The sequence below is a fragment of the Dermacentor silvarum genome, chromosome 11 (assembly GCF_013339745.2).
Source record: "Dermacentor silvarum isolate Dsil-2018 chromosome 11, BIME_Dsil_1.4, whole genome shotgun sequence".
NCBI lineage: Eukaryota > Metazoa > Arthropoda > Arachnida > Ixodida > Ixodidae > Dermacentor > Dermacentor silvarum.
The window spans coordinates 47,866,525-47,890,314 of record NC_051164.1 but is presented as its reverse complement, the minus strand read 5'-3'; the positions used below and the strand labels follow the sequence as shown (position 1 = coordinate 47,890,314).

Here is a 23,790-nt window from a genome sequence, read left to right as displayed (position 1 = left end):
CCCTTTCGGCTTGCCTTTGCGCGCAGGAGCGCGGCCGGTCTGGAGCACGCATCTGGCAAACCGAACTAAAGCCCCTCGCGAGCGCCCTGGACCGACCGTCGCGTGAGCTAACACGTTGAGTTGAATGAAACGCTCACAGACGTTCACCAGCTCATGAAGTTCTTGTTATTAGTCCTTGTTAATTTCTTGGACTCAAGTAACTTCTTCCGCAGCTCCCAACATGACTTTCGTAAGCGTAAGTTCTTTTCCTGTGGAATGCAACTTCTGATATTTACTAATGATTTGCATGTTGTTCTTGACACGGATGTGGGGATTGACTACGTCTTCCTAGACTTTGCGAAAGCACTCGACAAGGTTAACCATCAGCCGATTCTATTAAAGCTACACCACTTACGTACTCACCCGCTATTGATGCAGTGGATAGAACAATTTCTTTCTAACCACACACAGTTTGTTTCCGCTAATGCTACCTCCTGATACTGATGATGGTAGCTCCTGAGGTATTCATACGTTCAGGCATGCCCCAGGGTTTTTTGCTAGACCCGCTACTGTTTTTGTTTCATAGAAATGATTTACGTAATAATATAAATTCATCTATTTGTCGTTTTGCTGACGATTGTTATCTACCGGAAAGTTACTAATGATGCCAACATCGAATCCCGTTAAACAGACCTTAATATAATTACGCATTGGTGTGAGCTCTGAGAAATCTAAGTTACCATTTCTAAATGTATAACAATGAGAGCTTACCGTAACCACGCACCTTTCCCTAACTGACTCGTATGCTTAGAACGCAATCCCCGCTTAAATGTGTTCGTTCTTATAGGTGTCTTGGCGTACACATTACTAACTCTTTGTCATGGGCTGATCACATTGATTACGGAACATCCAAATCTAAGCGTATGCTCGGTTACCTAATACGTAACTTGTCCCTTGCACAATCATCATTAAAGAAACAAGTTATATATCACTTACCTCCGACCTGTGCTGGAATACGCTTCATCCGCATGCATGGGGATCCGGCCAAGTCACACTTATCAACAAGCTTGAAGCAGTTTAAAATCGCTCAACACGATCCATACTGTAGAACTATCACCGAAAATCCAGTGTGACTACCATGAAAGATAGCCTTAATCTCCAGACCCTTGTCATGCGCAGAAAATTCTTTCGCCTCTGCCTTTTCCGAATGATCTATTATCACAATCACGTACTCAAAATGGCGCTGGATACAGCCTGCTCCATTTCATATCTTCACGCCTTGATCACCATTGCAAGTTCATATTCCTCGGGGAAACGCGGCAACATATTCCCGTTCATTTCTACCGCTGCACCGACAGGCTATACAATGGTTCCATATGACGGCCTCGCATGAACTGACATCGCGTAAATTTCACAGAGAACGACCTAACACATCTCCAAATCGTTCCGCAGCACAAAACGGCACCACATTCAAGCATTGCCGCGCAGGCTCACACAAGCCAGAGAGGAGCCAGAAGGCTCACCGCACGATCTTTCTTCCCCGTCCGATGAAAAGGTCTACAGCTGCTCAAGCGCGCGCACAGGACACACGAGCGCAACACTGATCTGTATTAACATGACAAGAAATAGCCAAAGCTTGATTGCTCCTTGCATTCAAAGAGATATTAAGGCGCTGAATTGATTCGAGGGGAGGCACTTTAAAATAAAGCGACGCTATCCGTCAGTGTGGCACATCTTGAGGTCCCTGCCTCCTATGTTCTTGGCTACATATATGTTATGATGATGATGATGATGATGATATGAAACGTATGAACAATGTCCGCATCAGGTCAAGTCCACAATAAAGCACGAGGTTTACGTATACCAGTAATTCTGAGCGCATGCGCAGGATCGTTGGACGTGAGAATCAAATAATATATTAAAGTACGCCACTCGAATTACGTTTTTGAGTTCACGCACAAGTGGCTGCAAAAATACAAAACGAAATCAACCCAACTACAAACAAAAGTACACATAAGTAGCACTGAAAGAACTGTAGGGCAGAGAGAGAGAGAGAGAAAGAGACAGACAGGAACCATCGAGCATTCAAGTATCATGTCCATATACCTATCTCATAAATCACAAATGTCATAGGGACCAGCATAAGGCAGCGATACTCTCGCATCGGAGCTCAAGTGTAGGCTTAATAAAAACGGCGAACCGGAACATTTAAAATCAAAACGCGATCGAACTAACGAAATACATCAACGCTAAGGGAACGCCACGCATTTGAGCTACAACGAGTGTTCATCAAGTCTCCGGCGAATCAGCAAATTTGTTCGCCGACACCAAGACGGTTGAGAGCGTGTCAGGTGAAGAAGCGGCACTTTTCCAACGGGTTCATGGGCGTTCCAGCCGGGCACGCGAACGCCTTGGCGAAGTTGCGGCTGTCCTTGACCGCTTGGTTGCAGCTCAGCTCTGCCACCGAGCCGTTCACAATTTCAGCCTCGCACATCAGGTAGCACATCACCTGTGGCGCGAACGCGAGACGTTGAGCGAAGAACCGTCATCAGCCATGCTCACCAGCGGCGTTAGGCTACATGAACATCATACCGACGTAGTTTCCTTGACGAGAGTGTCAAAAGTTTTTACTTACGGGTAAAGGAAACCTATGGCTAAGGAAGCGTAATCTTTTCGTAATCAGCGGCGTTTATCCCCAATCTTAGAATATTACACGGTCTTAGGACAAGAGAATAATTTCTGTTCCATGAGGTGCTCCTCGAGCGTATACGAGGAAATTACAGCCGGTAGGTTCATTATGACTGGAACACTGCGACAGTCTCGTTGCAGTTATCTTAATTAACACTTTCTGGTAAATTGATGCCTGTAGAAATCAATATGTGTTGCTGGAAATATCTGACATGGAGAAATACACTAGAACAGTTCTCACTTGTCCGTGTGCGAGCAACTGTAACGAACCCTTTTAGAAAGTCGCGGGAGACCCCTAGCGGCAGCCAGCCGAGGAATCCGGAAGAAAGCGCACCGGCTGCGCTGTTATCTGCTACCGCATTTTTTATTTGCATGGTCATTGCGACAGGCGTAGGCCTCGTGTGGTCTTTTCTGCTTTCCCAGGTGAGCGAGATTCCTGAATTCTTGCGCAGACGTGGAAGCGTTCACGCATCGTGCTTCGCAGTTCGAAAAAGTCATGTCAGCCTTTCTTTTTTCTTTTTTACGGAGATTCTTACTGCGATCACTGTCTAGATTGTTTAGCGTTTCGCCGCATTCTTGGACATTTGCTTTGCGTGTTCCATTGTCACGTGACGGATACGTGGCAAAAAAAAAAAGATTTCGGCAAAAATCATCTGAATGACGGTCGATGTTAACGCGTGTAGAAGCAGTGTAGAAGTAGTATAGGAGCGGTGTAGGAGCGGTGTAGGAGCGGTGTAGGAGCGGTGTAGGAGCGGCGTAGGAGCGGCGTAGGAGCGGCGTAGGAGCGGCGTAGTGGCACACTGTACTGCCACCCCCAAAACGCATTACGTATGAGGCCGACACGATATCTGCGCGTTGCGCGTGTATGAATAGATGTTAGGACAATATTGTCTGACTATATAGACGGTTTCATGCTCGCGATAACAGCAGCGAGCGCGCCACACCCAAGAAACTTCCGGTCACCTGCCTTATCAGTCTTCTATGTTTTAACGCATGGTTGCTTCTTTGCCAGTTACACTTAGCAGCTACGTCAGAGGGCAAAACCGGAAGCCGTGCAGGGCCTATGTTTGTAAACAGTGAAACGGTCTATATGACGAAGGTTCGATTCTACCCCAAGATCATTGAAATATACATTTTTTGGTTGAGGAGTGGCACATAGCGTATGCCACACTCCCAGTAACTCAAGTTAGAGTCAAATACTTCGATCGAAGGGCGGCACACACCCTGTGGCACATAATTAGCTAGTGACCAAAGTTGGTTTCGATCCCTGTTCCCTCAGCATAGCATGCTCTACCCATTAGACCGTGGAATACCCAGTGACCCAAGTTGGCGCGAAATAGGCTAGATACGGACGGACAGACAAGCATACCGCTAACTGGTGAACATTCCCAAAGAATTGTAATGGCGTAAGCAAACGTTATAACGTGTACGCACGAGCACATAAACGCATCGATAAAATGTACAAGCAGGTACGACTATCATCTCCGCCTCGAGAAAAAGAAATTCAGTAGCCACAACGCCAGTTGAGCGCAGTTCGATGGGAAGCATTTTTCTTGGCCAATAAGAAGGATTCTCATGAATCGCGTTAATTTTCTGTAACTAAACGGCGACCGCAGTTTGTAACGGCTGTGCGAACTGGTGGTATGCGAAGCGCGTATGACGCAGTGGCTGTTGAAGATGTAATGTTTTATTACCTTGAAGCAACTTTGCATGCTGCGTTTGGGTGGTGTAGCGTTCACGTTCGCCGATCTGTTTTAGTTCTACTAGGGCAGCGTGGGCCTCAGGCGTCCGAGTCGCAGTGTGACGACGAGCTGCCTCGGTGCGCTTCCGCTTACGTTCGCCGAACTCAGCTGGGATGATAAACTCCTCAGTACGAGGCATTCGTGACGTAGAGCGCTAAAGCGCTAGTGTTTGCGCTAGTTACGTGCGCCGCTCTGGTGGTACTAGACCTGATGTAGCAACGGCGACACTTGAAGCGCACCGAAAGACAAGAAGTAATGGGAGAACATCGGAGAGAATGCGGAGATAGAGGAAGAGAATAAAGAAGTTAGAAATGGCGACATGACGCTTGTTTGATCTGTTTGATATGTGTGCGCTTACATATTTTGGCGCAGGCCGACGAGGGAACGAAGATGTGGGTGATTTTTTTTTCGTGGAGAGAACTACAGAGTGGTATCCAAAGGCTACCATCTCCAGGATGATTATACGGCCGACCTCCCAGTGGACACAACAACGAATGAGCTCCTGAATCTTTTTTCTGGTTCGAGCTTCTGTGTCACCCGAATAGCTTGTTAAACGAGGTTCGGCAAAGGTGAGTATTCCAGTGACCGTGTTTAAACCTGCTGGTACTTGAATGACCGTTCGGTCTTGCCGCTTCATACGACGAGAGATCAACAATTCTTGAGGCCACATCGATGCAACAACAACTTTCGCAACGGACTGCCCTGGTGGAAACTGTCCTGTTTGCTTTACGCCACAAGAGAAATCATCCAGTTGAAATTTTACGGCCAGAAACTTTTGACGGGTCTTCTGATAACCCAGAAGAATGGATCACTTTTTATGAGGCCGCTGCGAGATACAATGGCTGGCTGTCTGACCAAGACCGCGTTTTAAACATGTATAAAGGGGATTTATTGGGGTTCGTAGCGACAGCGGGTCGTAGGATGCACCGAGCCCAGTCCTCTCGCTCGAGCTTCTGCTGCGCGCTTGATGCTGCCGATGCTGCTGACTCTGCGTCATCGTTCGTCATCTTCCTTACACATGCGACAATTTCTCAGTGGTGAAGCGAGAAAGTGGCATGAGCTGCGCTTCTTGGAGAGCCTACATGAAGTTCACGAAGCAATTTTCATGGCCTCACATGAAACGAGAAGCGAATATGTATGTACACTCATGTCACGAATGTCAGCTGAATAAGGTGAAATTCTAACAAGCGAATCAGCAATTGAATTGCCTTAACTTTCAGGGACGCCATTCGAAGTTATCCTTTTAGACTTTGCTAAGCTCCGTAAGAAGTCTGAAGCTAGGTAGAAAACGCAAGCGTTCTTTGTGTGCGTGGACTATTGCACAAGAATGGTAGCTGCGAAAAAAGGAAGACAGATCGCCAACAGCGTGTGATCTCATTGCTCAACCACAAAATGTTTGACAACGTGAAAGTTATCGTATCGGATAATGGTCCAGTGCTTCGAAGTCATAAACTGCAGGAACGGGCAGAACGACGTGGAGTAACACAGATTCACCGCCCCGTACCATCCAGCAGCTAATGCATTGGCGGAACGAACTATTCGGGACCTGAAGCAATACAACAGCATGTACCCAAGTTTCCCGGGAAGAGGGAAGTGCTGCCTTGAAGCAGTGGTATCTCATCACAATCGATCGAACCCAATGGGTCTAGGATGTACACCACTTTGTTGTAACTGCAAATCCAACTTATCTTCCAGCTGATGTAACCTTGGGAGTCGACAAGATGGTACAGCTTACGGAAACAAGAAGGACAGAAGACAGCCAAGCGAACTACCGCGAAACAATGAAAAGAAACTTTGATAAGAAGCAAAACACAATGTTACCAGCGCTGGAGGCATGAGACTTGGTTCTTGTGAGAAAGCGACTATCAAACACTGGCGCTGTATATAGAGGACCATGTCTTGTCGTGAATACCACTAAGTCAGCAAGGCAACTTCAAAACTGTCTGGTATATTGGCGCCAACGAAAATGAAGGATCGGCTTCTATATCGAATGTGTTTAAATACCATCCCAGGAGGGATGAAGAAAGAAGTTGGGGGAGTGAAGCGTGCGGTAAGAGAAGTGGGAGAACATCGGAGGGAGCGCGAAGATGGAAGAAGAGAATAAAGGACTTAGAAATGGCGACATGACGCTCGTTTGATCTGTTTGATATGCGCGGGCTTATTACCACACTGAAACTGCCAGCACCAACTCACAGGGCCGATACCATAAAATTGGCAAATCACCGCAACGGGCGGGTGTTTCCAAAGAATTGGTTACACACCAAACCCATACTGCGCCGTACTGAGCACGTTTGCGTTTTGATTGCCATGACCATCTGCTGTGCGTCACGGCTCACTGTAGTAGCGGCATGCTGTTCCGATATATCAACGCAACCGAAAACTATTTAAGGAGACAACATAGAAGGAAGGTGATCGTTTATCGCCATACACAGCTTCCTCTCACGCATTTTCCTCTACGACAAGTCCACGAGAAAGTTTCCCGGTAATTTCACGTTTCAAAAACATCTAATAAGCCGTTCACGCAAAGGTCAGTGATCCTATGTTTAACGATAAAGAGGTAAACGACAACTCGCCAAGTGGACATCTATTCATAGTTGTCAATGGGATTGTGTTATCTTTCAGCTTGTATTCGCAGCCTCGTACAAAGCACGTTCACACACAATTTTTTTTCTTTTGCCTTGTGATGAAGGCAGTAAGCTGCTTTGTGGCAGGTCCCACAGAATGCACACTTCGAGGCAGCATACGACACGACTAAAAAATTTGCAAAAACGTCGACGAAAGACGCAAAAATTGCAGGGCCCAACATCACCGGGACGCTGGTGTCAAGTGGACCGCGGCTTCCCGGCCGTCCGGTGCAAGCTTTCTCCAGACTACACCACCAGGGTAAAACGTGGCACTGCATGTCCCTGCTGATGTTCATTACTCAATTACTTACCAGGTTCTACCTGACAGTTGTCCACTAAATGATGTCTAGGCGTCACTGCTTAGGCCTTCTGTTCCGTTTCAACAAATCCTGCTGCCAAAGGCACATAACACGGGACGCTAAATAACGTAAAGTAATTACCAATCTGTTTCTATTCCATTTCTGCCACTAGTCATGCGCGACTGGTCACACATTTGCTGGGCCGCCCAAACTTCGCCTGTATGTCACGCCAAGTCACGAAAACCACAATATCATATGATGTGTACACACTGATTACACATAACTAGGCCGAACAAACGAAATACAGTTCTTTCCAATTCTACGCCTTTTTTTTTCACAATTAGCCCTAGGTGTCGCCCACTTCGCCTGTCTGTCCCGCGACGTCACCAAGCCGCGAAAACTCACCCCATCAGAGTGACGTTTACGCAGTAAAGATGCAATAATATGCCCCAAAAGACTGAATTTCTTTTTGGAATAACCGGAGACGGCCACAATCCGAAAGGAATAAAAGATGCCTGTCCACAGATTGTTCTGGCACTGGCTGTTTAGGCAGCATACATGGGCTGCATACGTTGTGAAATCATACGTTTTTTTTTCATACCGAACCACACTACGCCGATACAAGCGTCGCCGCGGTCACCGCACCTCCCATGTATCTGCAACAACCGCTGCTTAAGCCGCGTCGGCACCTCCGGCGCGTGTGACGTTGTAACCACAGAAGCGCTGGCCACATACACAGGCGCCATCGCCACACTCTTTCCCCCTCTCCCCTCTCTTACGAACGCGCGTGACATTATAACACAGAAGCGCAGGCCACGTGCACAATCGGCTCCATTCCTGTTCACGATACGGACGCAAGTTGCCCAGGGTGCCCCCCTTGTGAGCGCATGTAGGGGCTAGAGGTAAACAGCTCCGCGGTAAAAAATTTTTGCCCGGCCGTACAACGCTGTCCCCTTTCGACACACCATACGACAGCGCCCTGACAACTCTTCTTCGCTAAGGACCAGTTTTAGCGACATTTTTAGGCTGCGTTGCTCGCCGCTGCGATTTTCGACCGGCCATCTCAAGCTAATCCAGGGGAAACGGACCAATCGCAGACGCCGACGCCACCCTCCTCATCAGGGGATGTACTTTTAGTGCGCTAGCTCGGCCACATCGAAACCCTCTCCACTTCTGCGTGCTCCTCGTCTCTTGTTAGCCAATTAGATATAGCAAATTCTATTTGTTTTCTAACCAAACAAAAGTGGCCTCCTCTAAACGAGATCTTTTGATTGAGCTGTTAAAACAACGCTGCGCGTCATTGCCCGATGCGTGCGGCGGCACTTAACCAATTTTGACGTCGGGATACTGGAATGAAAAAAGTGAATAGGTTGTACGTTATACAGTCGCTGCTTTCCGTGAGACATAGTGGTCACGTCACATTATTATGACTGTGAATTATGAGAAAAACTGAAGTACCATGCGCTGCCTATAAAACTATGACTTGCTGACAAATCATGCGAAGAGTTTTCGCTATACTACCGGAAATTTAACTGAGATACCCCCCCCCCCCCCCTGATTTCTGGCTCTCTTTCGTGATTCAGGTGCACGAAATATGACATTGTCGCGTTGGTGATAAAACTGCACCAGTAAATGGTAAAGCTATATCGCATAGTTTCGAGGGCATAAAAGCAGAGGCGTGAAATACAAGTGCTGGTATTTTAAGATCGCTGACCTGAAAGAACGTCTGATCAGTGGTAAAGTCAGCGAGGTCAGGATCCTTCTTTCCTCTGTTGGCCAAGTTCATGTGGTAGGTGTCATACACGACGTCTACTGCGGCTGACCGGTAGAAGGGCTCCCGCGTCCACTTGGGAGCCTTCGATATCATTTCGTAACACTGCATGCGATCTTTCAACGCCGAGGAGGATTTCTGCCAGGTCTGCAGGAACATGAAGACAGCACACCATAAGGTAAGTGGCCGATAAGCAGGCGGGTCAGCGGATAATGCGACCCGTTAGCGAGCTTGTACACATCGATAGCCTGTTTTTTTACACTTAAATGACAACTAGGATGAAATTTTGTTCTATGCAGAAAGTCTATCCCCGGATTGTGCTGATAAAATCTTTCTTGCGAAATCTCACGTTTCACTTACTAAGGGACGAGTCATGAAAAACTTGCCGTGAACATTTTTATGATAAAAAAAAAAACGCCGCCATTCACGTTAAGCTGCTAACCGACGAATGTTACCAAGAATAGTTCAATCTTATCAAGCACTAGGCTCCAATAAGAGTGGCAGCCCGAGCGACATCATCGCTAACCTCTTGCCTGACGTGAAAGTGTCGATGCGATGACGCAGAGAACCACCTTCGCAGATTAAATCTAATTTTTCTTGCTATTCCAGATACGAACGGGAAGACATGGGCGCAATTCGAGTCAAACTTTATTAAGGCGAAAGCTATAGGCATCTGCGTTGGCGGTTGTCCTTGGAGAAACTGAGCCGTGACGAAAAATGGCCGACCCCGTAAAGAGCAAAAGTTCGGCAGGTGTTACACTTTTGAAACACAAGAAGGCGAAAGCCTGCTGCACATTTGGTCATGCATGAAGTTATACACTCGGGGCTAGACTTCTTCCAATACATAATGAACCGCCATGGGAAGTACACGTGTGGCACTAAGGCGACCTCCTGAACGCCACATACTACCGATGGAACGTCCAGTGCCCACCAGGCGACCGCGTGTGGGTGTGGACATCTATCCGACACCATGGGCTCTCGGAGAAATTGCTGCGCCGCTATTTCGGCCCCTATGTAGTTGTATGCCGCCTCAGTGATGTGAACTACGACGTGGTGCCTCAAAGCTCTGATCCTGGCTCGAACCGACGCCATCCCCGTGCTGAAGTCGTCCACGTAGTACGGATGAAGCCATACTACGCACGCGAGGGATAAGCAACCTCACAAACCGCTTCAGCATTATGTACATTCCTGTATGTTTTTTTTTCTTTTCATGTTGGCACTCTTGCCCATAGTGTCCGCCCGCTGCCCTTGAAGCGACCGGGTCGGTCGCTTTTGAGAGGGGAGCAATGACGCGAAATAAGTTGGCACGTGATGACAATGGCCCCTTGAGGCGAGAACGACGAAGTTCGTGGTTGCGCGCGCGCTCTCCGAGGTCCAGCTATTGCTAAAGGCTGACGTATTTTTTTGTTTTTTGTCTATCTGTTGCTGGTCAACTATTCTAGCTGTACTAGCTGGGCGACAATATGTGGGAATAAATAACATGGGCGTTCCGGTTACTTCGTGCTTCAATGCATAAAGGATTGTTTTGCTTAGAAATGTAAGTGGAACAACAGTGCATTCTTACGGCGAGTTTAAGGGCGCATATCGACAAACTGGTGTCATCCTGGAAATTAATTTCAAGCTGAACGCACCTTGCAAACTTACCGGCTACAATTTGTAGACTGTCCAAATGTGACGTAAATTTATCACTTACGAAATTAGTCCGCGACGGCATCACAACCACGAGCCCGCGTGCCTAGTGGCTCAAGGTATTAGACAACTTGGGCCACTGCGTCGGGGCGTGACGAATATGGCACGACGAGAGACAGATCAAGAAGTTGGAACTGGACGACGACAGAACGCACGCGATGACATCACGATGCCGGTTTGACAATGAATGAATGACAGCTGTATGACGACGACAGGAATGACGACTGTTGAGTGAAGACGTGAGATAACAAAGCTGAAATGACGATGATGGAACGACCACGACGTCATCAGGACCACGAGCCCATACCTAGTGGCCAAAGCAGGTAGACAACTTGAGCCACTCGGCCGGCGTAAGAGGATACACGAATTATATAAATAGATGAGATAAATAGATAGATAAGCTAAAAAACTGAAGTAGGCAAAGAATGCTATTTGCAATAAAAGTTGCACGAACTGCCTCTCAACTTTTTTATAGCGTTTAAAGCTTTAGTGCCCCCCATATTTAGGTTGGCCTACCCCCAAATTTCAATTTGGGCTTAGCAAATTTCATGTTGGCCCACCCCAAATTTTAAGTTTTCAAGACTGAACGACTGCTGTATTGTTGATTGATTGATGGGTGGCGTTTAATGGCGCAAGCGCCAGCTATGGCCAAAGAGCGTCATGACGTAGCTGTTGTATGGTTACCAAGAAGACAACAGAATTTGTGGAAAAAGAAATAAAGAAGCTGCTTAGCGACTTGTGTGCAATAGACACATAATAAAGGGGCCGTTGCAAAGAAAACATCCCCGGTTGTAGAGTAAAAAAAAATAATACAGGTACGTGACGAAACTGTCCAAAACACCAAAATGAGCAAAGAATCACAGGTTGTCTTGTAGACCGCCTACTCCGCCGCCCGCCCGCCCGCCCGCCCGCCCGCCCGCCCGCTTGCCCGCTCGCCCGCTGCCCGCCCCTCGGTCTGTCGAAGCCCGAGGTGCAGTATCGAGTGGAGGAACATTCTATAATACGTGGTAACTAAATCGCGGGCGCCACTCACCAGGTCGACGATCAGATGGAGGGCGGCCGCTCCGATCAGACTGCCGAGCCCACCGTAGTTTGCCGCCTCGGTAGACTCCTCGCCCAGGAGGGGCGGGAAGCCGTATATCGGCGGCGGACGCAGCTTGAGCCGCTCGCGGTCGTACACCGAGTAATTGGTCGCAGTTCGCAGCCGCCAGACGTAGTAAGTGGACATGTCGCTCCAGGCGTCGTCGGGCATCGAGCGCCTCATCTTGACCGCCGCGAGCCAGTTGGCCGGCAGCGAGTCGGTCATATCGGTCAGGTTGGCCAGCCGCGCTGCCAGCGTGACGTCGTTAAAGCGTTGGCTGTGGTAGAGCAAGTCCTGCGGGCGCGTTCTCGCAAGCTGTCAACTCGTGCTAATCTGACGTAAACGTTAAAGTTTTCCAGGATTGAGGCATAATTACCCAGCACACAGGACACCCCTGTCGAAATGTTCCGTATACCGTTTCCAGAAATCGGTATGCTTTCGTATAATTATTACGGAGTCTTTATGGATTCCGTATAAATCCTCCAATGTTTTCATAAGGATTGTACATAACACATACGGAGTTTTTAGAATGCATATGGAACGTTTCAATAGGTACAGCACTATAGTTCTGGAATACGCACAAATTTGCCCGATTTTCTTTTTTTATTCCTCAAGCTTCCCAAGTTCTATAGAGTGAAGCGGCATCAGTCGTATCGCATCTCCAAATCCGGAATTCAAATCCTGTCTATTGGAACACATTCAAGGCAGCACTTTCCCTACTCGTGAGAAAATTCCGTAGAAATTAAAAGCCGGCATATGATGAGCCATACTCCTCACATGCGCACTGAAATAAATGAATAGCCATTGAGTGCTTAATTCATGGATGGACTTTCCCAAGTTCTTGGTCAATGCTACTTAAGTTGCCTTCATTCGAAGGAGATCACAAGCTTAAGGGAAGCTTTCACAAAAGGAACAAGAAACACCAAGAATACAATAATGTGCAGCCAAGCGGTTGACACAAACAAGCGTACTAGCGTTGCAAATTGCTTGTCGGAGAAAAAAAAGAAGAATGAAGAACCTCCACTGGAGTTGCCTATGTAGGTGTAAGCATACCCCCAAATTTCAATTGCCCCCCCCCCCCCCCCCATTTAGGTAGCCCACTCTCAAATACAAATTTCGCCCAACAACAAATTGCAAGTTTGCCCACCCCCAAATTTCAAGTTGGCCATCCTCAAATTTCAAGTTGACCCTCCACCGGTTTCAGTTGGCCCGACCTCAAATTTCAATATGGCGCATTCCCAAATTTGAAGTTGGCCTACCCCCAGATCTTTATTTGGCCCACCTTCATATTACAAGTTGGCCCGTGTCCAAATTTAAGTTGGCCCACCCCCGAATTCTGGTTGGCCCACACCCAAATTTCACTTGGCCCATCCTTACTATAAACTTCTCTATGCATTTTTTATGGAGCCCTATGAATCCTTGCGGGTATTCTCTCTGATCACTGTCTTTGTTTAAATTGTTTCTTATTGCTTATGAAGCTGCCAATGATCTACATTTACACTATTATAATCATTGAATGTCTTTGCAAATTACGCATTTTTGTGGAGTTGAGGCATTACACTTGGTGGGTGATGGAGGTGGGGTACTCGCCAAAAAATTATTACGCATTGGAAATCGATATCTCATGGAATGTGGGAATCGGCGTTAACCATTTGTGTGCACAACGTATGTTGAGCGATACGTTGTACGACCAGGTATGACACTACATTCCCGTCCCGGGCCCTTGTGATAGATGTGCCGTGAGCCATGTACATATGTGTACTGTCGGCTGATTTGTTGACATTCGTTGTAACATATATACTTCTCAGAGTGACAGACTGGCGGACGAGTTGGTATTGCATGACGCGAAGTGTAGCGAAAATGGTGCACGCATAACGACAGAGACGTTTCTCCTCTATGTGATCTTGCGTGCCCCGTTTGCGGTGTACGTACGTTATGTAATCTGACTCAAATTTATTCATCCTCAAATGAATCGGGCAGCTTTCGTATTACAGTCGAAAATATGGTTACAGGTACAGTCAACCCAAAAAGTTTACGGACCAAGGGATCACCGAAAACGTCCAATTTCCGAGATGTCTTACAACGCAGCCTAGTAATCCCATTTACAGCGTCTACCAGTACATGTGAACAACATTGTGATGTTCGGTTTTACTGACCACTATTGCAGACCACTATTATTACAGCTACAGAATGGATACCAAGAGAAGGGAAGTGCGGTCGAGGATGGCAGGGAAACTAGGTGAGGTGATGAAGCTAGGAAATTTGCAGGCGCAACTTGGAATCAGCTAGCACAAGACAGGGGTAATTGGAGATCCCAGGGAGATCCCTGCCTTCGTCCTGCAGTGGACATAAATATAAACTGATGATGATGATAATAATAATTGCAGGCTGCTCGGAAATTGTATGTTTTCTGAGATCCTGTGGTCCGTAAACTTTTTTGGTTGACTGTACATCCAACGCCAGACTCTCCCCGCATAGCACAAGCAAAATGTTGCGTCTACATTGTATTGCCACACCTGCATCGAGCTGAAGAATATGGTCTCTCTTTACTGGGGCACTTCGACCGATCCTTCGCGAAAGTAAAAAAAAAAAAAAAAAAAAAAAAAAAAAAAAAGAAAACACACAGAAAAAGAGCTACACTGGAGCAGTGGTTAAACCATTTATTACGCAAAGGAGAGAGGACATGATGTTGAATCATACTCTGGGGGAACTTTTATCCCCATCCCAATAAGCATTATATGTTGTGTAGATGGATATTGTCGTGAATTGATCCTCTGGGGAAGGATGGGAAGATTTACCTTTCCTGCCCGAGGAGCATCGGCAAAGAGCAACTGCCTGTCTATGAAGACGTAACGATATGGGGAGTAAAAGTTTATCGCCCGCAGTTACTCCCCAAGAAGACCAGTGGTTGTGAGTCAGTTACTTCCTTTAGATGACTAACCTCCATATTTCTATTTATTCCCTTTTTTAGAGTGTAATAATTGTAGGAAACTTTTTTTCATTCAGGCTGACAATACTACAAAAAATTATTAAAAATTGCAAAATAAAAAAAATAATAAAAATCAACTGTCCGAGCATGAAACTCTGCACCTCAGGAATGAAACAGCGATATCATATTTTGTACACTGCACCTAATAACACATCTAAGGCGGAATGAATTATGGAGTTTTACGTGCCAGAACCACGATCTGATTATGAGGCACGCCGTAGTAGCGCACTGCGGAAAACTTTGGACCACTTGGGGTTATTTAACGTGCACCTAAATCTAAGTACACGGACGTTTTCGCATTTCGCACCCATCGAAATGTGGCCGCCGTGGCCGGGATTCAATCCCGCGACCTCGTGCTCAGCAGCCCAACACCAAAGCCACTGAGCAATCATGGCGGGTCATCTAAGGCGGACAAAATTGATGTATTATACATTGACATAAAGTATAGCGATAATTTGCGAGTAGGACTTTTGAAAAACACTATTAGACATTGTAATAATTTCACACACGCTGTAAATTTATATATAAAGTTTGTCCGTTACGGTATAAGAGATGCAGTTTATAAAACTTCAAAATATCTTTTTGATGCACAATTACGGATTTGTAAACTTCAGTCTTCAGTTTGTTTTTGAACTTTTTAATTTATAGGAATGTCGTTAGAACAAATCAAAATTCCGCTTGCTAGAGCTACTGGAACTTGCGTTTCATTGTTTAGCGTAACATTTCTTGCTTTTTTACTGAGCCAAATAAACGCGATAAATTCTAAAATGCATTCAGTTATCACATTATATGAAAAAAAGGATGCCTCTAGAATGCTCTAAAATAAAATTTGTAATTACACCTAGTTTCAGACTTGAATAAAAAAAATTACCTCCAACCAACTATTGCTTCTTCTCGGAAACTTCAAAGAGCGCTCACGTGATCAAAAAAATTTTTTCGACCAAAATACTTTGGTAAAACCTTATTCACACAATAACCATCTAGCCCAATTTTTTGCATGAAAATCAACGATGGTCGATTTTTGGGCTGGGTCGTTTCGCGTGGAATGACCCCTATACGAAATCACCTTAATGGGATGCTCCAAAATTAGGTCACGATAAAAAAAAATATGCGGTAAGCCGTAAAAAAATCAACTGACAGAGTGAACTCTACCGCAAAAGTCTTCTCGGTGACGTTGACCTCGCCGATCCACTGGTTGGTCGCTAGATAGTCGCTGAACATCTGCCCCAAATTCTCGGCCACGTCAGTCACGATGGCCGTCGTCTTCTCGCTGCTCGTGACTTGAGTGAAGCGGTAGAAGAGCGACCAGCCGAGCAAGCGCTCGGTCAGCTCGAGGCAGTCGATCTCCTGGGGCCGCATGATGTCCGCGGTGACCCTGGAGCCGAAGTAATGGTACCACTGCACGTTCGTTCGGCGATCCATCGCTCGCCACAGGCCCTGCAGGGAATGAGCGGAGAAGGCTGAGTGGCGGGTGGCCAAACAGGTTAAGAGGGGGGGGGGGGGGGTTATTCTGGAACTGTCCACCTAGTGGACATGCCTGCTGCTGAAGTTCGGATTGGCTTGGCTAGGGTATAACCAGCGAGAAGTAGACAGGCGCCTCAAGGCAGTCTTCCCCTCACTGCCTCAGCTGCAGCCAATCAGAGCGGTAGCAGAAATGGACAGCGTCCACTAGACATATACAGCATACCCCTCGCACCCTCCTTGTCCAAATCCTGATATTATCCTGGTTTTACCCAAATACAAAATTATCCCAACCCTGCCATAAAAGAAATTTCAGTTTTATCAGGATTCGTATAATTTTGACATATATCTTAGCTTGCGGTAACATTTTTACGACAAAACCAGTCGAACAGCCTTCCCCGGAGCATCAGAGAAGAACTTGGTCGCCACGTGATCGTAGGTACAGATATTTGGAAATGTATATATCCACCCTCCAAACACATATGACAGCATGCTCAAAATTAAAACCCTTTCAACACAATTCGTCGTATGAAGAGCGGAAGTCATTGGAGTCGCTGAGCCAGCGATCAGATCTGGTAATTAAAATTCCGGATAAGGGTGGCGCAATACTGGATAAAGTCGACTACTTAAATGAAGGATACCAGTAATTAAAAGGTAAGGACTTCTATACGGAACTCGCAGAGGACCCCATTAAATTATTTTGATCAGAAATAGGCCGCGAATTCAATTCACTGCATAAGGAAGGAAAAATATCTAGTGATATGCTTAAAGCAATGCAGCCGATTCAGCCAGCCCCAGGTCGTTTTGTTTGCTTCCTAAAATGCACAACCTAACCACTCTGGTCGCCCATTGTCTCAAGTACCGGCAGGATAACCAAAATAATTTCAAGTGTCTTGGATTTCAAATTAAGAGCATAGTTCCGACCATTTCATCTTACATTCCAATCAGCCAATTTCTTCGCACATTAACTGGACTCGAGATCCCCAAAGATAGCTTCCTGGTTACAAAAGACGTAGTATCTCTATACACAAACATACCACAAGCAGATGGCACTCACATGACAGTCAACGCTTACATGACGGCAAACAGGTCGGTGAGTTTATTAATGCGGTAAACACGCTAAACTGAACAATCTAGCCTAGGGCTAATAAACAGAAAATAACCGCGAAGTTTTGATTCTCATCTTTCTTGATATTGTTACGATGGGATGCGCTTATTTAAAGATGAATTGATGAAAAGCAGTCATCAGGGAGGTAGTGGCCGAATACTGCACCAGGGAGGCCAATTCCTGTTCTGGTGAGGGAGTGACTTTGATGAAGCTTAGTGGGCCTGCCTAGTTTGGTTGCACCTGAACTAGTATAGCCCCACTAGCTCTCGGCATTATGTATTTTTTTTCTTTGCCGGTGTCAGGCACTACTCCACGCCTGAAAATGTAGTGGAATGGAGCAGGATTCGAACTTACGACCTTCAGATTTGAAGTCGGGTGTTCTACCTCTACTCCACGCCACCGCCTCCCAGGCATTGCCAAATCCTGACTGGGAGCTTACCACCGTCGTTGAAAAGAAAAGTGTACAATCATTGCATTCTACCGGTGCTAACATATGGGGCAGAAACTTGGAGGTTAACAAAGAAGCTCGAGAACAAGTTAAGGACCGCACAAAGAGCGACGGAATGAAAAATCTTAGGAGTAACGTTAGGAGACAGGAAGAGAGCGGTGTGGATCAGAGAACAAACGGGGGTAGACGATATTCTAGTTGACATTAAGCGGAAGAAATGGAGCTGGGCAGGCCATGTAATGCGTAGGATGGATAACCGGTGGACCATTAGGGTTACAGAATGGATACCAAGAGAAGGGAAGCGCAGTCGAGGACGGCAGAAAGTCAGGTGGGATGATGAGGTCAGGAAATTCGCAGGCGCAAGTTGGAATACGCTAGCGCAAGACAGGGGTAATTGGAGATCGCAGGAAGAGGCCTTCGTCCTGCAGTGGACATAAATATAGGCTGATGATGATGATGAAAAGGGGCCGCGCCGACACCGAGCCGCTCCAAAGACAAGCGCACTTCGTTCTCCTCTTCTTCCGTCCTTGCCGTAGCTTTAGCGTAACACTCCTTCCTTCACAGACGAAGCCCACTGGGCGAGTAACTGTTACGTCCACTCGTAGTCACGTGGATGACAGCGTTTCAGGCGAGCGACGTGAACAAGCTGCGTCTTCTTAGACCGGTAGCCATTGGACACGAGACGAGCAATCGAGTAGATTACATCACTTAGGCGATCGGTGATGACGAAAGGCGTGGTCTGATGAGCCAGAAACTTCAGGCACAGGCCGCGCTTGCGAACTGGTGTCCAAAGCCATACTATGTCCCCTTTGTCGTACGACACATTCTTATGTCGTGAATTGTAGCGGATCTTGGAGTGGTCCTGGGATGCCAACGTACGGAGTTGAGCTATGCGGCGTGCTTCCTCAGCGCGGCAGAGAGTCTGGGCAATAGAAGAGTCCCCATGAGGAGTAAAAGGTAGAATGGTGTCAAGGAAGCTGCGGGGTGGTCTGACATAAAGAAGATAGAAAAGGTTCTAGCCTGTAGTTTCATGCTTTGCAGTCGTGTAGGCGTATGTGGTAAAAGGCAAGATGTCATCCAAATTTTTGTGCCTGGAATTGACGTACATCGAAAGCATGTTGGTCAAAGTTCTGTTAGTGCGCTCGACGAGACCATTTGTCTGCGGGTGATACGGGGTCGCGTGGCGAAACTGGCAAGCACAGAGGCGCAACAGCTCTTCGATTTGACTACGTCGGCCACGAACTGGCGACCACTAACAACTCTGCACCACGCGGAGGGCCTGCGTGGTCGGGTTGGTTCGGGATGATTTTCTCAGCCGCGGACGCCGCACGCGGACGTCCACACCGTGTTTTCTGCGACACATGGAACGCCGTACACAAGGGCGGGCTACACTTGTGTCCATTTGAACTAGTGGGTGCCCGGCGGCGGTGGGAATCGAACCCACAACCTTCCACAGCCGAGGCGGGCACTCTACTAATTAATAGGCCACGGCTGCGGAACGTTCAGTAAACTACTCGAAAAAAAAGGAATGTCTTTAATTTGTGAAGCTTCAGAAATCCGTTATGAAATGTCAGTTTCAGATTCGCGAATAATGATAATTTGTCGGGTTCTCTATGTTAATCATCTGAAAACTTGCCAAATGTATGTACTTGCTCTGCGTTTCCCTTTCTTGGGCTCTGGACCGATTGATTTTCAAATATGTATTTCTTTATTAGTAGTGGCACGGTATTCGCTTTATTGGTTTGTCTGTCCAGATGACAATCATGCACTCGCGCGAGCGCTCACGCACACAAACGCACACACACACACGCGCGCGCGTGTGTGTATGTGTGTGTGTGCGTGTGCTTAGAGAGAGCATTTCGAGAGTGTGAGAAGGGTGCATCTCCATTACCGACCTGCATGATGACCCAGCCGAGGTAGAAGACCACCTTGTCCTTGCCGAGTTCGTCGACGAGGACCACGAAGCGGCTCACGTATTCCGTTCCTTCCACCCTCACTTTCGCAGTATCGGGAAGCTCGTACACGTCACTGAAGAACTCTAGAAGTCCCGAAGCGCTGTCCTCGTGCATGATTCGGGAAAGCTCATTCACGCTTTGCAGAACGACTTGGCTGGCGTAGCGGTCCTCGATCTGGAGCTGGGCGAGGACGCTGTTCTCAATGTCGAGGAAGTCGGAAAACGCTACCGCACCGCTTGACCCGTCGTGGTAAACGGAAAGCGCCTGCTCATAGAAGTCTCGGTAAGCGCTGGATGCGACTCCGTCCTTCAACAGCAGGGCACGGTTCCGTAGCCAGACCCCGAGGCCCTTGTCAGGCTTGATGATGATGTTTACCTGCGAGAGGAAAAAAAAAACATTCAAAATTGTGACAATTATTTGTCACAATTATAATATTGTGGCGATTGTACGATGATGACGGCACGACGATAATGAGGTGACGATGAGAACGTGGCGAAGACGGCATATGGACAAATCGGATGACGAAGCTGGGCTGACGACGATGAAACGACCACGAAGGCATCGCGATGACGGTAAGAGCACGACAGCTGCACCACGGTGATGCGATCACAATGGCGGCACGATCACCAAGTAATAACGACAGCATGATTACGGCTGCGTGAGGACATTATGTTGACGAGAAAACAAAATAGATGGAAAGATGACAACGGCATTACAACGAAGGATTCATCACAATAAATGACGGCAATGAAATGACGATGACGGAAGGACAATGACGAGATGACGATGATGACGACGACGTGCTTGTGTTGGAGCTAACGTCCGCGCTTACGTACGCCTTTATAAGGACTCGCACCGTTGTCTTCACCATTGTAGCGGGTCACGAGTCTTTAGGGGCAGCGTTTGGCCGGCCCAGCGGTCCGGCGCTTGACCGGAGCTGGAGAGGGGCCCAAGCAGTGACGAGCCAACGTAACGAACCATAAAACGTTCAATTACATTGCTACGTAAGGAGAGAGAGAGAGAGAGAGAGATTCAACTTTTATTGGTGCTACGTAAGGAGCTGTCAGCTGGACAAGCTGCTCGAGGAAGAGCGGAAGCAAAAGCTCAAAGCTTATTCTGAGGGCTGAAGTCTAGATGCTTGTCAGCGAGAGGTGCTTGTTATAACATTCCAGAAACGCGCTTGCCTAAGAGAGGGAAGGAGCGGACTCTCGTCACTCTTGTGGCCTGCGATCGGTACATGAGAGTCAGCCTGGGAGGTGCAAGGCACGAACGAGCACACAGAGGCAAACAGTCGCGGGCATCTCGGTGTCCTTAACGTCCGGGCTTTCGCCGTGGTTTTGGTTGGGTGACACGAATTGATTGTCACAGAGGCAATTTGTAACATCTATTACCCCGGGACGCGCGGTTTGCACTAAATCTGGAGCCGGTTGGCTCTATTCCCCAGCAGAGGACAGTCGTGCAAGACAACCCCTTGGTATATCGATATACCCATACATATAGGTATCTGCCGGGATACCGAGCGACCCAGCAGCCAAGTAGGCAAATAGAGTTTCGCTTTAATAGAAAAATGAAGGGGTTTAGCGTCCCGAAACTGCAAAGTGGTCTGCCAGGGAAGCCGTAGTGGAGTGCTGCAGATTGATTTCGGCCATTTAGGTTTGTGTAACGTGCGTTCTGCAAGAGCGGTCTTGTATTCCGCCAACATCAGATTGCGACCGGCGCGCCAGGGAGTCGAACCCACGACCTCGTGCTCGGAAGCGCGACGCCATAGCCAGTGAGCCACCATGATGAATGATGGGTAATTTGGAAGGCAGAGAAAAGAAACGAAGAAAGCAGGGATGTTAATCAGAAATGCCTCCGGTTGGCTACCCTACGTTGGGGGGGGAGAGAGAGATTGATTGTGGAGAGGAAAAAGTGCTATATTCTGCATCCCTTTAGGGAGGAAGGCTCCCGGCCATGGCCTTGGGGAAGGAGAGGGGGTCATAGAGAGAAAATAAAAGAGAGTAGGTCGGGGCAGTCACACTGCCTGTGGCTATCAGCGGCAGGCATATTCACTGCATCTTCACGAGCATCTTCAATGCTGAGGCCTACGTGCTATTGCCGGCTGTGAAGCATATTACGCGATTAAAATTAGCGAAGGCAATTGTTTTTACGGGCTCTTTAGGCGCAGGTAAGGCTTGAATGTCGCCACAAAAGCATAAAAATCGAATAATTGTAATAATTTGTGGGCACTGTTTATGCAGCTGAACAACGTGTCGAATATGCTGGCTGCCTGGACGCAGTTGAATCGAGAGTAATACGCGTGTTGATGAACTCGGTACGTCCATGACAACGAATGCTCGGAACGCTCCCATGGCAGGTCACAGCCATAAACTTGAAACCTTTCCGGCGCAAAAAACTAAAAAGCTAAGAAAACACATTCGGGACGCTAAAACGTCCAATAAGCTTCACATGATTAAACCACGGCTAGGGATTTGGCTATCAGCAAAGAAATCACGGGAAGCCGATATCCGGTTAAGCTGGTCAAGAATAAGATGCTCGTACGGGTATAAGCTACCCGTAATATAGTGAGAGGTTAACCGTTCTACACGTCTTACTGGAGTGCCGGGAAGCCGACGTTGAAAAAAAAAGAAAAAGAAAAGCACTTTCTTCTGGCTTACGGAAAACAAGTCACTCGTCATCCAGCAACGTTTATAGGTAAGGAACCATTATTTAACATAAAAATAATGTCAGATTTCTTCAAGGAAACCTGCTTACTGCATGTTATCAGCCAGAAGACTTCGTAGCCCGGCCTCTCTTCAGAGGCTGCTGTTGCGGTGATTGCTTTTGCATAGCGCACGCCCCCAGGGCCTTACTTTGGAAGGGCCCGGATGAGGCAGTAGCGACACTGACCATGTGACATTTGACTACTGACAGTGACACCACGCAACCTTGCTCAAACTGCTAATGAAAGCGTACCAACGGTTAGAGCTAGCGGATTTGATTCTCTTCTATCCCCGTGGTTACAGGGATGAAATACACCAGAGATATTACGAAAAAATTCCTCAGCCCTTTCACTCCCTGAAGATGGTTAACCAGGGAAGATGAAATGTGCGGCCCCGGTGTTTATCACTGGGTTAATGCCGAGGGTTCATTAAAGTATTTCTCAATTAGGAGATTACGTACACGTTCGGCTGCGACGGGGAGAATGACGTCACTGATGGTATGCCCGCAGTCCGTCGTTGTCGCTTACGTTCGATGTCTCGAGTTTGCTCGTCGACGTGGTTAGTAGCATTTGCCCGCCATTGCCGCTTGTGATACTTCGAAATTAAATTGCTTCAAAATTAAATTTGTCCATCACGAAAGATAATGAATGGCTCATACCCCCTTAAGCAATGGCTCATACCCCCGTAAACGAGGCCTCCCCATTACGACGACAGAAGTGAAATTCTATGCTGGAATGATTAGCGGCAACTCAGCCAGCTGTGGAAGCAGACGACGACGGCGCACGCGGGGGCAGTGGCACGAGCACGAGCCAACGAGCCAGCTGCGGAAGAAGACGACCGACGCTCGAGCCAATGCTGACTGACGATAGTTATCTGTACATAGGCGATTTCGCCTAGCCATATACGATTACGCCTAGCCATATACGTATAAAGCGTCGCTTTAAACATGGTGGTTGGCAGCTGAATGGAAGCGAGAATTAAAACTGACACCTCGCCGGTAAAGGTCAGCTGTCTTCGGATCTCGAGCAGCGAGCTGAGGAAGAAGGAGGCGAAGACTTTCGCAGCCACCACGAAGGCGTCGGTGGGGGCCTCGTCCACATCGGGGGGACCAATGAGCGGCCAGTTTATGCCCGTGGCATGGAAGGCGCGCCGGAATTCGGCGATCTGGTCCCGCCCGTCCACCAAGACGGTAACGCAGGTCTGGTAGAAGCGCGCCATCTTCTCAGTCGGGTCCGCCTGGTCACCCACCACTGT

The 23,790-nt window shown here is 47.6% G+C and overlaps 1 protein-coding gene across 1 annotated transcript in view; it reads right to left on the bottom strand.

Moving 5' to 3' along the window:
- The window catches only part of LOC119432562 (endothelin-converting enzyme 2-like), a 68,600-nt gene that overhangs the window by 6,275 nt on the left and 38,535 nt on the right, over nt 1-23,790 (bottom strand). The window contains exons 5-8 of the mRNA XM_049658300.1: nt 23,527-23,790; nt 19,775-20,209; nt 16,015-16,299; nt 11,826-12,167 (exon numbers count right to left, since the gene is read on the bottom strand). Of these exons, the coding sequence (XP_049514257.1) occupies nt 11,826-12,167; nt 16,015-16,299; nt 19,775-20,209; nt 23,527-23,790 (1,326 nt within the window). The remainder of the gene's footprint in view (nt 1-11,825; nt 12,168-16,014; nt 16,300-19,774; nt 20,210-23,526) is intronic.